A 16,897-nucleotide genomic window follows, 5' to 3' on the forward strand; every position below is an offset into this window, starting at 1 on the left:
TTACTGAACGGAGCTCTGGTGTGAAGCTATCAGCTATTTGGAGGGATGGTAAAGACAAAATCCTGGGAAACTCCCTCTGGCTGGTATATTATTCCAGGCACACACAGTATCCTCTTTATGAGGAAACATTGGGAGGAAACATTCTGAAATCTGTACTTTGCTTATACAAGAGTTCTTATATATTTTATGGACACTAAATCATGTAACCAATATTTCCTCTTTGCTAAGGTCACTAGAGAACTCACAGCCAAATTTGCTGGCTACTTTTAACAAGTACATAGTCCCCCCTTATCCGCTGTTTTGCTTTCTACAGTTTTAGATACCTGTGGTCAACTATGGTCAGAAAATATTCAATGGAAAATTCTAGAAATAAACAATTCATAAGTTTTTTTTAAGTAATTTAATATTTTATTTATTTATTTATTTTTGTCTGGGTTGGGTCTTTGTTGCTGCGTGCAGGCTTTCTCTAGTTGCGGCAAGCAGGGGCTACTTTTCGTTGCGGTGCGCAGGCTTCTCATTGCAGCGGCTTCTCTTGTTGTGGAGCTCAGGCTCCAGGCACGCGGGCTTCAGTAGTTGCAGTACGGTGGGCTCAGTAGTTGTGGCTCGTGGGCTCTAGGGCACAGGCTCAGTAGTTGTGGCACACGGATTTAGTTGCTCTGCAGCAAGTGGGATCATCCTGGACCAGGGCTCGAACCCGTGTCCCTGCATTGGCAGGTGGATTCTTAACCACTCCGCCACCAGGGAAGCCCAACAACTCATAAGTTTTAAATTGCACACTATTCTGAGTAGCTTGATGAAATCTTGTGCCGCCTGCTCTAGTTCACCCAGGATCCCCAACCATTCATGTCATCCACTCCTTACATCCAACCATCAACATTGTCATGATCTCAATGATCATCTCAATAATCCAGTATCACCTGGAGCAGATGATCCTCATCAATACATCAGAAGGTCAATAGTAGCCTAACAATGCATCACAATGTCAACTTTATTCACCTCACTTCATCTCATCACATAGAGGTTTCATCATCTCACATCATCACAAGAAGTGGGGTGAGCACAGTACAACAGGATATTTTGAGAGAGACCACAGGTACATAATTTTTATTCTAGTATATCATTATAATTGTTCTATTTTGTTATTGGTTATTGTTGTTAATCTCTTACTGTGCCTAATTTATTAAAGTTTATCATAAGTATGTATGTATAGGTAAACAGTACATATAGGGTTTAGTATTATCCATGGTTTCAAGCATCCAGTGGGGGTCTTGGAATGTATCCCCTGTGAGTAAGAGGGGGAGACTATTGTATTCAGAATAGTAATAGCCAATATTTATTGAATGCTTGCTCTGAACCAAGCACTGTTCCAAATGCTTTACATGTTAATCTATTTAACCCTCATCTCATTCCAATGAGATAGGACCATTATGATCCCCATTTAAAGATGAGGAAATTGAGGCCCAGAAAGATTACACAACTGGTCAAGGGTTTACAGCTAGTAAGATGGAAAGCTAGAATTTGAATCCAGGCAGTCTTTTTTCCAGAGTCCATACTCTTAACCACTATATGATATTACCTCTTTAAGTTTTATGATATGCATGCCTGTGTTCTAATCATAACCCCTAGCTCTATTAATTTTCTATGCTTATACTGTTGCTTCTGGCCCAGATGTAGTAATAGGGTTTGGACTTACCTCTGGACAAAATATATGAAACAACAGTTTTTAAGACATTGGATATCAGACAACTAAAGATAGTGATTCCTAAGAGACAGGAAATAAGTGAAGTAAGCCCTATGATTGTCCCTGCTTACCTCCTGGAGAGGATTTCCAGGCCATGGTACCAAGAGAGTAAACCGAGGCAGAGCCCAGTAGTTTCCCCGAGTTCAGGAGATGGAGTGAGGAATCTGGGCAGGTCAAGGTGGTGAGTTCACAGGGAAGAATGCCTAAGGGAAGAGAGGTGCACAAAAAGGAAGCTGTGGCTATCTGCTGAGGGTCCCCCTTGAGTCTTCAGCATGCATGTGAGGAAACTACCTGAAGCCAGAAAAAGAACCATCCAAAAGAATTAGAAGGAACAATTCTTGGAGATCACACAGGTCCAGTTCCTGTTCCCAGCATTCAGAGTGGCAAGGCATATTTCACAAGGCATCAGATCGGCTTTGCCACAATAGTGGGGCAAAATTAGCCCTAGGCTAATTTAGTACTTTAGTTCCAACTAACAAAGCTTAAAAGCTCTTTCCAAAAAGCCAGAGGGCCCATATAGAAGGAACCATGATGACAGTGAAAAAATCAGTCACTTTAAACTGACCAAGATAGGTAGAATGGATAGATAAGGACATTAAAATAGTTATAACTATATTCCACATGATCAAGAAGCTAGAGAAAAGAGTGAGCTTGTTAAATAGAGACGTAGGCAATATAAAAAAGACCCAGGGACTTCCCTGGCAGTCCAGTGGTTAAGACTCCGTGCTTCCACTGTAGGGGGCATGGGTTCTAACCCTGGTTGGGGAACTAAGATCCTGCATACCACATGGCATGGCCAAAAATTTGAAAAAAAAAGACCCAACTTCCAGTAGTAACAAACACAGCCAGTGTCCATATCCTGGTTTCTAAATACCATTCTCCAATAAAAGGAACCAACGTTCTTTAGAGAAATGGTTGATTGCAGATCTGGAACAGGGAAAACGCAAGATGATCCTAGAGCATAATGTAATAGTAGAAAGTAAGGAAGTGTTCAGAAAATGAAAGGATGGAGCATGTCAAAGAGACACAGAAATCAACCTGAAAAGGCATCCAATGGCCAAAGCTGGAACAATTTGACCAATAAAATAAATAACATAGTATTGGATTATAATCCAAAATATTAAATAAATATACGTGAGTCCAAACTGATATTAACAAATAAATTGGGGAGAAAAGACAACTATTCCATATAGGAGAATTCTGAATAATATATGCAGATACTCCCCTTCATAGGAGGTAGAAGTTAATCGCTCCCCTCTCCTTGAGTGTGGCCTGAACTCAGTGATTTGCTTCTAAAGAACAGAGTATGGAAAGGGAAGAATAGTAACTTTACAGTAGGAAAATCTAGCAAAACTACCTTAACCAAGTGTTTAAAGATAACATCACCAATGATGTTGTGTGGATATCATGTGCCCTCTAATTTGATGTAATAAGGACCCTTCACCTCTATGTTATTCTTTCCCCAAACCCATAACCCCAGTCGAATCATGAGGAAAACATCAGACAAACCCAAATTAAGGATATTCTATAAAATACATGACCAGTGCTCTTCAAAACTTTCAAAGTCATTAAAGACAAGAAAAGAGTTAGAAACTGTAATGGGTCAGAAGAGAACGGCGACATAACAACTAAGTGAAATGTGATATCTTTAACTGGTTCCTGGAAGAGAAAAAAAGACATTAATGGAAAACTGTTGAAATGTGAATAAAATGTGAAGTTTAGTTACTATTAATGTACCAATGTTGATATCAGTTTTGATAAGTGTACTATGGTAATGTAAGAAAATAACATTAGAAGAAACTGAAACTGGATGAGAGGCATATGGAATACTTTGAATATTTTCTATGAATCTAAAATTATTCCAAAATTGAAAAGCTACTTAAGAAAACCCAAATCAAAATTCTAGGGATAGAAACTACAATGTTTGATATAAAAAAATACATAAAATGGGATAAAAATAGATTAGATATTTCAGAAGAAAGGATTAGTAATTTGGAGACACAGCAATAAAAGCTACACAAAAAGACACAACAAGGTGGACTTCCCTGGTGGAGCAGTGGTTAAGAATCTGCCTGCCAATGCAGGGGACACGGGTTTGAGCCCTGGTCCGGGAAGATCCCACATGCCACGGAGCAACTAAGCCCGTGCACCACAACTACTGAGCCTGTGCTCTAGAGCCCGTGAGCCACAACTACTGAGCCCACATGCCACAACTACTGAAGCCGGCGTGCCTAGAGCCTGTGCTCCGCAACAATAGAAGCCACCACAATGAGAAGACTGTGCACTGCATCGAAGAGTAGCCCTGCTCGCTGCAACTAGAGAAAGCCCATACACAGCAACAAAGAACCGACACAGACAAAAATAAATAAAATAAATAAATTTAAAAAGACAAATGACCCAAACATAATGGGCAAAAGACTTGAACTGACATTTCTGCAAAGAAGATACACACAAGGGCCAAAAAATACATGAAAAGATGCTCAGCATCATTAGTTATTAGGGACGTGTGAATCAAAACCACAAGATACCACTTCATACTCATTAGGATGGATATAGTAAGAAATGAAAAGTGTTGGAGAGAATGTGGAAAAGTTGAATCCCTCACCTTGTACATTGTTGGTGGGAATGTAAAATGGTGCAGTTGTGGAAAATAGTCTAGTGGTTCCTCAATAAGTTAAACATATAATGCCATATTACCCAGCAATTCCATTCCTAGATATTACTCAGGAAAATTAAAAACAGATGTTTAGGGACTTCTCTGGTGGCGCAGTGGTTATGAATCCTCCTGCCAATGCAGAGGACACGGGTTCAAGCCCTGGTCCAGGAAGATCCCACATGTTGCGGAGCAACTAAGCCCATGCACCACAACTACTGAGCCTGAGCGCCTAGAGCCCGTGCTCCACAACAAGAGAAGCCATGGCAATGAGAAGCCCGTGCACCACAATGAAGAGTAGCCCCCACTTGTTGCAACTAGAGAAAGCCCGCAGGTAGCAATGAAGACCCAAGGCAGTTAAAAATAAATAAATTTATTAGGAAAAAACCAAAAAAGCAAGTGTTTAAACAAAAACTTGTACACACGTTTATAGCAGCACCATTTATAAGAGTCAAAAGGTGGAAACAACCTAAATATCCATCAGATATTTAAACACCAACAGATAAACAAGAAGTGGTATATCAATACAACAGCCTGTTACTCAGCCTTAAAACGTAATGAAGTTCTGATGCACGCTACAACATGGATGAATCTTGAAAACATTATGCTAAGTGAAAAAAGCCAGACACAGTGGTACATATTGCATGATTCCATTTATTTGAAATGTCCAGAATAGGCCAATCCACAGAGACAGGAAGTTGATTAGTGGTTGCCAGGGGCTAGGGGAAAGGGGGCGAATGGGGAGTGACTGTTCAATGGATACAACGTTTCCTTTTGGAGTGTTCTGGAACTAGATAGCAGTGATGATTGCACAACACTGTGAATGTGCTAAATGCCACTGAAATGTACACTTTTAAATGGCTAAAATGGTGAGTTTAATCAGAAGTTTAAAGAAGCAATTTCCATAAGTCTATTCTTTCATTCATCTATCAGACATTTATTGAACAGCTCCAGGGAAGCTTTATTCTGGATGCAGGCAATACAGAGAAATCAGATGTGGTCTTGGCTTTCAAGTTCATGGGTTGGTAGGGGAGGAAAAGCATTCTGCAGACAATTAAGTTCAATTAAGTGTTAGGGTTTCCTTCACTTAAGAATGGGCATTGTATATAAAGCAGAAACTAACACACCATTGTAAAGCAATTATACCCCAATAAAGATGTTAAAAAAAAAAAAAGAATGGGCATTGTACACTGTGGGGACTGCTTTGCCAAGAAGTGTGGGGTAGAGAATAGCAATGGTAAGGCTGAGGCTTGAGTGCTGAGTATGAGTTTTCTAGGTGGATGGCAGCAAGGATGGATTTGAGACAGCGGGTGTGACTTGAGCAGGCTCAAAAAGCTGGCATCAAAAAGCCTCCGGTTTTCAGCAAACTCCAAACTAAATAGCACGTGTGCAGCAGCGCAGAGGATGTACTTCAGGACAGTGACGTGAGAGGTGGGTGACCACCCTGTCTGGTTGCAGTAGGTGACGCTAAGACATGTTAGGGGAATGACCGGGACTTGACTGCATGTGAGAGTCAAAGGAAGTATGATGCCAAGATTGGGCTACTTTGTTGGTAGTGGAAACTGCCAGTCCCTAAAGTGGGTCTGCAGGACATTCTGTTCTCAGGGGACGTGAAACTAGAATTTACACTCCCCCCCATCTTATGTATTCTACTATTTTTTAATGTTTTTTTTCTTTTTGTATTTATATTTGAGACCTACTTCCTTTTTCTTTGGGCTTCCTCTGTTTTCCTGTTTGAAATATGTTACTCTGGAAATGTCATCGCATAGTATAGTGGCATTTACAAGTGAAGTGTAAAGAATTTTCAGAACATCTAGAAACGCAAGTCTAGGGTTTAGGAATATAAGCCCTAACGATGTGATAGCGTTCATGCCTTCAGACACTGTGTCATAAATATAAACACACCCGGAAATTTGAGACAGCATAGAAGAAATAGTTGAGAACTTTATTAGGATTTATGTGCCCAGATTTTTAAAAATGTATATGAGAAATATTAAAAACACAAAACATAACACACTACTTGGGAAGAACATCTGGAAAAAATGAATGACAGAATGCCAACATTTACTTGTGAATACACAGTCTGGGAGAAGGACCAGGGGGCCTGGACACTCCAGGAAAACTTGGAAAAACCTTTGCACCACCTTCTCTGTCATAAATATGTTCCCCACAAACTGCATGTAAATCAGTTGTTGGTAAATCATATTTATCAAATGCAAGGGTGACCATTATTTTAAAGTTATCTTAAGAATGTACACTTTAGTAAAGGATATTATTACCAATGGAATAATGGAAAAAAACCTCACTGGACCGAGAGAAATTCAAGGTCCTTCATTATTATCCTGGCTCTGCCACCAACTAGATGTGTGATTAGAGAAAATTCACTCAATCTCCCTGGGCCAATTTCCTTATCTAATCTGGGTTGTAACTCTGAATTTTCACTTATTAGATTCTTAAAGCAAGATACAGGGGTACTGGCCCACAGCCTAATATCTAGTTTCTTCTGAAAGGTGATACTGCAGAACAGAACTGAGGGCCCTTTTACATAAGAGGAGCTGGGGATGGCAAGGCCAGCAGGCCAGTTACTAATGCTTTACCAATGCTTTGTGTGTTTTGCCTCTTTATACTCCACTTTCTCATTCCCACAATCACCCTAACTGTGATGATAACAACTTTTGTTCCAAATTCTTTACAAAAGCTTGTTCCTTAGAGCTGTGCTCTGGGAGAAACTGACAGTCTAAGGTAGGAGCCCATTCCCAGTGGTCTCTCCACCTCTGGCCCTTTCCCTACCCCCACAAGGCCGGTACTGCCTAAGGGCAAGGGCTATACCCTCTGTGCCTAGTACAGGCCCAGGCCTAAAGAAGGAATTCAGTAAATGACTATTCACTGGATGTTTTTGAAGGAGCAAGCTGAGGCAGAGAGATGGGTCTGGTGAAATAACTGAATCCTAGGGGTGAACTTTTGGCTGCTTCTTTAAACATTTCTCAACTTCCCAAATTTTCTACAATGGGCAAAAATATATAGAAACCACAAGTATTAAACCCTCTTTTTCCAGGCTTTTAGTCAATGCCCTGGTTTCCCATAAATAACGTAAATTTTGTCCAGTTCTCCGATGTTTGGAACAGAACAAAGGTCACACATCTTTTAAGAGAAACAGCTAGTACAGTTTCCTAGTTCATTTTGCTTAAACAGCAAAGAAACAATGCATTTGTCTTTGTGGACAAATGCCGTCTAGCTCCAAGCAAGGACCCCTGCCAACTGGCTTCAGAAAAGGCCATTTATCAACAGTGTTTAGGCACCACCTTGATTAATCTGCCATACAGGAAGTACAAAGCACATCTGTAAGCATTCTTTTGTCTTCTTAAGCAAAATAGGTTTAGGCCGTATTAACTTGAAAGAGGTAGAAGGCAATGGGTCAGGCCTTCCGCTGATTACTACCATGCTGTAGACTAATTCAGGAACTGTTCGGAAGACTGAAGAAGCACAGGAAATTACTCTCTGTTGAGTACGTACTACATGCCAGATATTGTGCTGGACACCCCATATACATTATTTTAATGTAAGCCTCACATCTAACAATCACTATCTAACATACTATATTTTCACTCATTTATCTTATTTCTTGTCTGTCTCCCCCACTTAAATGTAAGCTCATAAGAAGAAACATTTTTTTTTTTTTTTTTTTTGCGGTACGCAGGCCTCTCACTGTTGTGGCCTCTCCCGCTGCGGAGCACAGGCTCCGGACGCGCAGGCTCAGCGGCCATGGCTCACGGGCCCAGCCGCTCCGCGGCATGCGGGATCCTCCCGGACCGGGGCACGAACCCGTGTCCCCTGCATCGGCAGGCGGACCCTCAACCACTGCGCCACCAGGGAAGCCCAGAAGAAACATTTTTTTTGTCTTGTTCACTGCTGTATCCTCAGTGTCTACAACAGGGTCAGATACATATAAACAATCAATAAATATTTGTTGAATGAACAAAGTGAACATCTCCATGAGACAGGTTTTATTATTCTCCTTTTATGGATGAGTAACCTGAAGTGCTCCAGTGGTGCAAATGAACTGCCCAAAGTCCCATGGCTTGTTAAGGAGCAGGACAAACCCCAGTCTCACTCCTTTGTTCTTTCTATAGACCAAGAGACTTAGACCTTGAAAAACTTTTCCAGCTTGACAAATCTGTAACCTAGATGCCTATAAAACATGTATTTACTTTGGGTACTCATTTGAAAATCTGAAATTTCACCGAGGAGATATATTTGGCATTTTAACGGTAAACATTTTGCTAAAATAACAATGAAAGACACATTTTCCCAACAGAACAATTTCATCTATGGATAGACAGGAATTATCTACATCATTTCATACCTGAAAATCCTGTGAATAATTACTCTTCAGATATAAATAAAAGCACAGTAATTCTGGACACCAACAAAAACATTTGCAAACCTTCGAGTTTCCTAAGTTACATCATTAAGATGACTATTGACATTCATGTGGTATTCTCAATGTGGAATATCAAATACTCCCATGTACATCCGTGTTGAGTGTCCCAGCATGGGAAGAGGTAGACTCGGCACATCGAAAGCCATTCCTATCCTAAAGAAATTATATGGGAAGCTCAAGGATTCTTCAGAGAATCAGTTGTAATAAAATCCATCTCAAGAATATTCATTTTGTATGAGAGAATGCAAGAATGAGGTTAATTTTACCCAGGAGAATACTTCAAATCCTTTCCATTTGTCAGAATATACTTGATCCATATGTGCTCCTTTACCTCCCTAGGACCACATAACAGGAACATGCCGTTTGTGGTGTCTTCTCATATCACTTGGGATTTTTGTAGGGATTCTGGTCCCCTTCTCCTTTGGGGAAGGTACCTTTCCCTTCTGTCCCACTCCTGCTACCAATACAATAGTATCATACAGTCTCCATGTGGACCCAGCCAGTTAATTGTTCCTGGACCAAACTAATGGTTTGGCCCCATTCTCTCCATTGCCAACTTTTGGTGCTACTGTTTTATTCTGATAATAAAAGTATTAATATTTTAGAAAAATATTTTTGGATTTATGTATATAATTTTGTATGTCACTCTTTTCACTTATAAGTATTTTGCCATGCTGTTTTAACACTTCACAAACATTAATTATAATGACTGCATAATAGTCTACTGTATCATCATAGTGTAATTTACTTAACCAATTTTCTACTGTTGGACTTCTGGATTGTTAAAGCATAAACTCTGCCCACATTTCAGACTATTTCTTTCTTTTTTTTTTTTTTTTGCGGTACGCGCGCCTCTCACTGTTGTGGCCTCTTCCGTTGCAGAGCACGGGCTCTGGACGCGCAGGCTCAGCGGCCATGGCTCACGGGCCCAGCCCGTGCTCCGCGGCATGTGGGATCTTCCCAGACCAGGGCATGAACCCATGTCCCCTGCATCGGCAGGCGGACTCTCAACCACTGCGCCACCAGGGAAGCCCCAGACTATTTCTTTAGGACAGATTCCCAGAATTAAAATTAGAGGATCAGAAGTTATAAACATTTTTAAAGCTCCTGATAGATATTGCCAAATTGCTTTTCAGAAAGCTGTTGCCAATTTACACTTCCAACATTGCCAGCGTGTTTTTTTACCAATACAGATTGGTCTAAAGAATAATAAAATTTAAGTGGAACATATAGTCCCTAAATTATTAATGCAGCTGGAGAGGCATCATGACCACAGCAGAGAGGCCTGTGGCAAACGTCATACCTTTTTCCAGGTATGCAATTAACAATGAGTTAGTGTGAGCACATGGAACAGAAGTTTTGCAAGAGTGAACAGCAATATAATTAGATTTCAGACTGTCAAATCTAAGGCTTGTGTCTGCTTTGTCTGTTGCTGTACCCTAGCACATAGGACAGTGCCTGGCACATAGAGCCACTCGATAAAAATTTGCTGAATTAACACAGAATCTCCTTTCAGATGCAGTTTTTCAGCAGCTGTAGGATTTAGCCACTCCTGGATTCAAAGGAAACATGACTGGCTGGATTAAACATCCTTGCAAAGGTCTGTTCAATCCTGAGATTCTATTTCAACTTTGGAAAATCAGTTTAAGTGAAGGTGACACAATATGGCACTCTTTAGGAGAAAAACAAGTAAACATATCTAAAAGAACATAGCTTGGTACCAGTTGCCTATATATATATATATATATATATATATATAATTTTTTTACAAGCATGCAAAAAATATAATTCAATGAGTTTTGTCACCTCCATAGTAGTCACTTTCATAGGTGATAACAAACTTATTCAAATGCTGTTCATGGTCAAGGCAATTTTGAAATTACCTTCAGTTCATTCTGTTATCACTGGTTGTAACTTGGCACCATTTTCAGTATTGCCAATTTTTTTTGGAAATATTACAAGGGCAAAATATAGGTAGTAGTTTGTGTACTATAATTTTTAGCCGAGAACAGCACAAAACTTATTTTGTGAATCAGAATATGGTCAAGGTAATACAGTCAATCATTCAGCCCTAGTTCACGCTCCTGGCACCATAAAGACTACCTTCAATATTCCACAATTTCTATAGTAGTAAATTGTCAGACATTGCCAGATCAGTTTGGCATTAACAATGTTACTGATGGATCAATCATCTGTCATTTTTTTTTTCATCTGTCATTTTTATATACACATTTTATATACATTAGACCAGGGGTCAGCAAACTATGGTCCATGGACCAAATCTGGCCCACCATCTGGTTTTCTATGAACTTACCGCAAGCTAAGAATTTTTTTTAATATTCTCAGTGGTTTGAAAAAAATATTTTGTGACATGTGAAAACTATATGAAATTTAAATCCCCGTATCCATAAATGAAGTCTCATTAGGACACAGCCATGCTCATCTGTTTCCATATTAGGTATGTCTGGTTTTGCATTAAAATGTTGAGAAATTACAATAGCCACTGTATGGCCCACACAGCCTAAGACATTTCCTTTACAGAAGAAGTTTGCTGACCTCTTCACTAAATGCAAGTGGGACCTAAGAAGTACTGAAGTTTCCCACTACAGATTTTTTTGTTTCTGGATATTAATACTGGGAGAAGGGTGATGCAACTGGGACAGTATTTGCAAGGATCTGATAAGACAGAGACTAGAGAAGATAAATATGAGTGTTGCCTCAAATAGGATGTCAAAGCCTGGCAGAATCTGAGGGGTCTGATCCAACTAAGGAGTTAGAGAACACAGGGTTACATATACAATCCCAGCAGCAAAGAAGACTCTTATTGAGCCACATAGGACCGTGGTGACCAATCCCAAGGAGCCTAGTGAGACTTGCTGGCAATGAGGTCTGTAAATGGCAGGCTGGCTGATCAGTAGATGTGATACAGCGACAGTTCCCAATAGTACCCCACTCCTGTACTAGATATCCTCAAGTCATTTAGCATCCAGATTTATCCGGGCACCTCCAAAGTCTGAACTCTAAGAAATGGATCTGAAAGGAAGACTCTGGAAAGCAGGCCCCATGTACACATTCTTCCCAAACAATAACATTTCAGTGAGAACTCAGAGCCAGGGGCAGAATTCAGACTGCAGAACTACCCACGTTTTTCGAAATCAAAGATTGGTGAATACTTTATTCTTTCTGTTTTTGATCATTACCAGTGGGACCGGTGGAAGGTGGGATGATGGGTGGAGAATGGACTGGATAAACTCAATGATGAAATGATCTGCCCTGGAAAGTGTTTATTCCTCCCAGACTTCCAGCTGTAGTGTATAACATTCCATGTGGATTTTGAACCAGAATGGGGAAGGGGAAGGTCAGTCTGAAACCCAGAGAGATTCCTTGACTGCGTGTTTAGCTTGAGAATTATGGTCAAGGTTTGCAGATGGCCAGCTCTCTTCCTGACATCCTACAGAGAGCCAGGCTTCATCTCTTATGGTTAGATGGAGCTTCTCCTGCCAGGGAAAATACAGTTGCTGGGAGAGTGCGATTTGCATATTATATCTCTGAAAAATTTTCATAACTCCTGAGTACTAGAGGTAACCAAATTGCCTCAAGAAACTGGTAATACTGGTTGCCTCTGGGGAGTGGAACCCCTGGTGGCTAAGGGTGAGAGGGAGCTTTTTTGTTCCTTCCCAGTGTGCCCCTTATATATGAAGGCAATCTGGGGCCAGGGATGGAGCAATTTCTTTACTCAAGACTATAGGGCTGGGAATTCCCTGGCGGTCCAGTGGTTAGGGCTCTGTGCTCTCACTGCTGAAGGCCTGGGTTCAGTTCCTAGTTGGGGAACTAAGATCCCACAAGCTGCGTGGCACTGCCAAAAAAAACCCCCACAAAACAAACAAAACAAAAGACTATAGGGCTGAAGTGGGGAGCTGGAAGAGGGATCTAAAAATCAGAAGAGAGAAAAGTTGCAGTTGAGTGGAAAACCATGACCAAAAGGGGAATTCAAGGTAAGCATACCAAAGTGGCCAAAAGCAGCTATTGGAGGGTGTGGTCCAGAACCAGAAAACAAAGCCCAGGGAAACAAGAGCAAGAGCAAACTGGAGAATAAACTGAGTGATATCTGAGAAAAGTCAAGGACAAGGGCCTAGGGCATGATGGGTGGAACCCTGAGATTATAGGATCAAAAAGCTCAAGAGGCCTAGGCAGCAAGGTGCAGGCCGGGCAAAATTCATGTCAGAAATAAAACAGATTTGGCAGGTGGACAGATAAGGGGTACTGTTACATGAGAACTCTCTTGTCTGAGGACAGTCTTTTGAGATGCTCTAAACTGGTGTGTAGAGATTCTGAGCAGCCATGTGTGAACGGTTTGCCCTGCGTGAATATTTTTACTTCCCTCCAAACTTGAGGCTTCCTAGGGTTTATTATCATCTTATTGAATATTTTCTGAGAAGCCTTGCAAATGGGCAATGGGTTCAGGTAGTGCAGTTCAACCTGACTACCGCCCAGGACATGATCTAAGGTAATAAGGTAAGTCCTTTTCATTACAGCTACTTGTAACAATTTGAATTCACCCTCCTGATTACCTGCTTCTGGTTGCTTTGCGTCCAAACCCTGTCTGGGACAACATGGCTTCCAGTATCCTACTCTCCAACATGGTCTTGGTCCAGCACCTTTGGCAGGGTCACTCCAGCCCTGTTTACAGGACAGGGATAAATCCAGAAATAAGTTCTCTCAGGACCTCTGTGTTATCACAGGTTGGAAATAATGCCTGTAGGTACTGTTGTGGGAACCTGGCCTGGGCATAGGGGCATACAATTCTGCAACAATTACCCCCTGGGCTGAGCAAGGATTAATATTGGTTCAGTCACCAAGTGGCCAGCTGTGGCGGCTTTCTTCCAGAAGTGCAGTGTCCCTGTTGCAAAGGCCTTATGGGGAGCCCAGGGCCTTATCCGATGTAGGAAGATGTAATGGTCCTGAGATGGAATGTCTAGAAATTGCTAAGTAGGCAGACGTCTGTGAGCTGTTGCTTGGTTTGAGAGCTTTCCTGAACAATATCTTTTATTTGTGAGATAAGGTCTAAGTTTCAGAGTGCCTCAAAGCTGACAGGTATTAGTGGGAAACTTGTAATTTTTTGAAGGTGATAGTGAAAAGAACTAAAAACAGCTGTGTTGAATAAATGTTGGGCTTCTACTATCAAGCAATACTGTTTACTAACTTACCAGTTAAATAAGAGGAATGTAAGAATCCTTGGGTTAAAACATAGACATTGGCCAATCCTGTGAAATGCTGTTACTAACCATTCCCCCCACCCAACACACACACACACACACACACACACACACACACACACACACTCCTCCACCAGGCATTCTGAGATGTTTCCAGTCTATGTGGTATTACTTGGAACCCAACTGGGAAAAGTTCCATTCCATAAATCCTGGCAGAGAGCCAGAAAGAGATAAAGGAGTCTCAATTAGGAAAGACTGCTTTTTTGAAGGTTTGATGAGAAACTTAGATAATCAAATAAGTAGGTTATTATATAAACCTATCCACAGACTCAGGGGAAGCAATTTATAAACTACTAGCATAGAGTTGGGGGCGGAGAGAGGAAGCAAGTCATCCCAAATTATTTATCTTCTGTATAACACCATTATCTTCCTCTTTGGCCTTTGCTATTTCAGCCAATAGTGCCCTCATTGTCCTACTGACGGAGGTTCGGAGCCTCATGCTGTTCTGCCCGCCTGGGAAGCATGCCCTCATTTCCTCGCCTCCTTGTCCCATCCTTCCTTACAGATCCAGTCCAGGAACTACCTCATCCATGGAGTCCACCCAGCCCTTGGTGACCTTATTTCATAATATCACACTGTCAATGCTCAGCAGCGTTCTAACACTGCAGGTGCTCAAAAAAAACACCTGACAAGGTTGATATTAGTTACTAGAAACAGGCTGCTCTGTGGGAATCAGCACGTAGGCAGCAGACTCCCTTAATTCAAGGTCTAGAGTGTCACCTCGTCTTCCTCCTCACATATCACAGCCTGGACCACAGTGCTCTGGTTTCTATTTTCCAGGACCAGATTCTCCTCCTCCTCCATCAGAGGGGATACACCCAAATGGGGGGGGGGGGCGGGGTTCCAAAGCACAAGACTAGAATGAAACAAACCCAGCACTTCTGTGAGGGGTAGGTCTGTGAGAAGGTCAGGATGGGTGGCCAACCCCTGAGTTCTGAGGGGCTCCCACTGAGTCATTTGGGAGGGATCGGCCCTTAGCATTGCTCACTATGTCAGTATGCCACTGCCTCCTGTACCATACCTCAGGCCCTGACTGTGAAGCAGGCTGGAACTGTAGGCCTTCTTTGGGGGTCCTCCCAGCAGAGTATGCCTCCCTGGGCACAGAAAGAGAGACTCCAAGAGGTCCTGCTCCCACTTTTCATTCATATGATCCCCTGAGGCAGAATACTGAGAACAAAGGAAGAGGACAGTCACAACAAGCTAAGGTCTGGACAGTGAAGAAAAAACTTGGTAAGGAAAAAAAAAAAAGAAAAATCAAGCACAAGCAAGTACCAGAAGCCAACAGCCAGAAGTTCTTCAAAGTTGTGGAGAACAGCAAGGAAGATGGCCCAAGAGTCCAGCAAAGAGTAAGTTGCAGGGCCATGACATGTAGAGAGGAGTCGTAAAGAAGCTGAAAATAGATGAGCGGCAAATGAAGGTGCCTAACCTTGAGGCAGCTTTCTAGTTTGGGTTCAGCTACCCCAGATTCCTTTCACCACGGTGTGAAACAATCCTGAGCCGCCCTGCTGGGAAGGCTTGTTGAAGATGAAGTCTGCAGCAGCTGGCTGGCAGGAGGGATTTGGGGATGGGATACAGGCAGAGGCATTTCCCCACCAGCTTCACACTGGAGATGACTCCATGGTTCAGAATTTGTTACTTTTTCCCTCACACGAGCTGTTTTTCCTAGTTTCCTTTAAATGATCAGACCGAAAGTCAAGTTTTCGAGGTTTAGGCTCATCCTTCAAAATACCCGATATAACTTTTGCAGATACCTTCCTCATATTCAAGTTTTCTTTCAGAATGAGCCTAACGGTTTCTTTATCTAAATTTAACTCTTCAGCCATCATCCTCACAGTTAACTGCCTATTCGAACAAAGCAAGTCCTTGACCTTCTGGATATTTTCATCCGTCCGGTGGGTGACTGGACGACCACTTCGGGCATCATCTCGAATGTCTTCCCGCCCTTCTTTAAACCTTTTATGCCAGTCGAAAACTCTGGCCCTTGACATGACTTCATCCCCATAAGCTTCTTTTAAAAGATGGTGGGTTTCACTTGCAGACTTGTTCAATTTCACGCAGAATTTGATACTAATCCTTTGTTCTAGATATCGGTCACTCATTTTGGCACTCAAATAACACAGGAACGTTAAAATGCCACGAGTGTGAGGGGAAGACAGAGGGACCAATCTCTATAGGGCTGCAGGTGGAATCATGTCGCTATTCTTGCTCCTCTGAAGCCTCATCAGGGAAGAGTAATTGCTTTTCTGAGTTTCAGCCCCTCGGCTTCCAATCTAGAAGCTAACGGGGCCAAAGAGTAGCTGCAAAGCTGGGGAAAATGAAAGCTCCTAGAACCCACGTCTGCGTCCAACTCCGCGGCACGGAGATCTGCTGGGGGTGTGAAAACCAGTTACTGAGGCCGTCCCGCTCCGCGGCCCTTAAGAGTCTATGGCGATTTCCGCAATAAAAGCCTATGTGGTGTTAATTTAAGCAAGCAAGAAGCGATGCACCGGTGATGTAACGTGCAAGCTCGCCCCAGACCTGCAGAAACCCGCGCACGCGAAACCTACCGGAGCTGCCCCGGAATCCGAGGCTCTAGAGGCCGGGAGACACGCCCGCACGCGCCATTCCCTCCACTCTCGAGGTAGGCCGTGCGCAGGCGCACTGCGGCAGCCTGGGCCAGGCCCCGCCTCCGCCTCCGCCTCGCCACACCCGAGCAGGCGCGCTTCCTTGCGCGTGCCCGCCTGCGGAGAAGTCGGCGGAAAGGAGGGGGCGGGGGAGGAAGGCTGAGGGAAGAGAGGGCACCCACG

General features: G+C 42.4%; 1 protein-coding gene across 1 annotated transcript; it reads right to left on the reverse strand.

Moving 5' to 3' along the window:
- Positions 1-15,582: 15,582 nt before the first annotated feature.
- On the reverse strand, positions 15,583-16,210 carry GVQW3 (GVQW motif containing 3). Its single transcript, XM_065883205.1, is given in 2 exon segments — positions 15,583-15,757; positions 15,759-16,210. Coding segments are annotated over 2 exon segments (627 nt in total).
- Positions 16,211-16,897: the final 687 nt, after the last annotated feature.

This window comes from Phocoena phocoena, chromosome 8 (genome assembly GCF_963924675.1).
Source record: "Phocoena phocoena chromosome 8, mPhoPho1.1, whole genome shotgun sequence".
NCBI classification, from domain to species: Eukaryota; Metazoa; Chordata; class Mammalia; order Artiodactyla; family Phocoenidae; genus Phocoena; species Phocoena phocoena.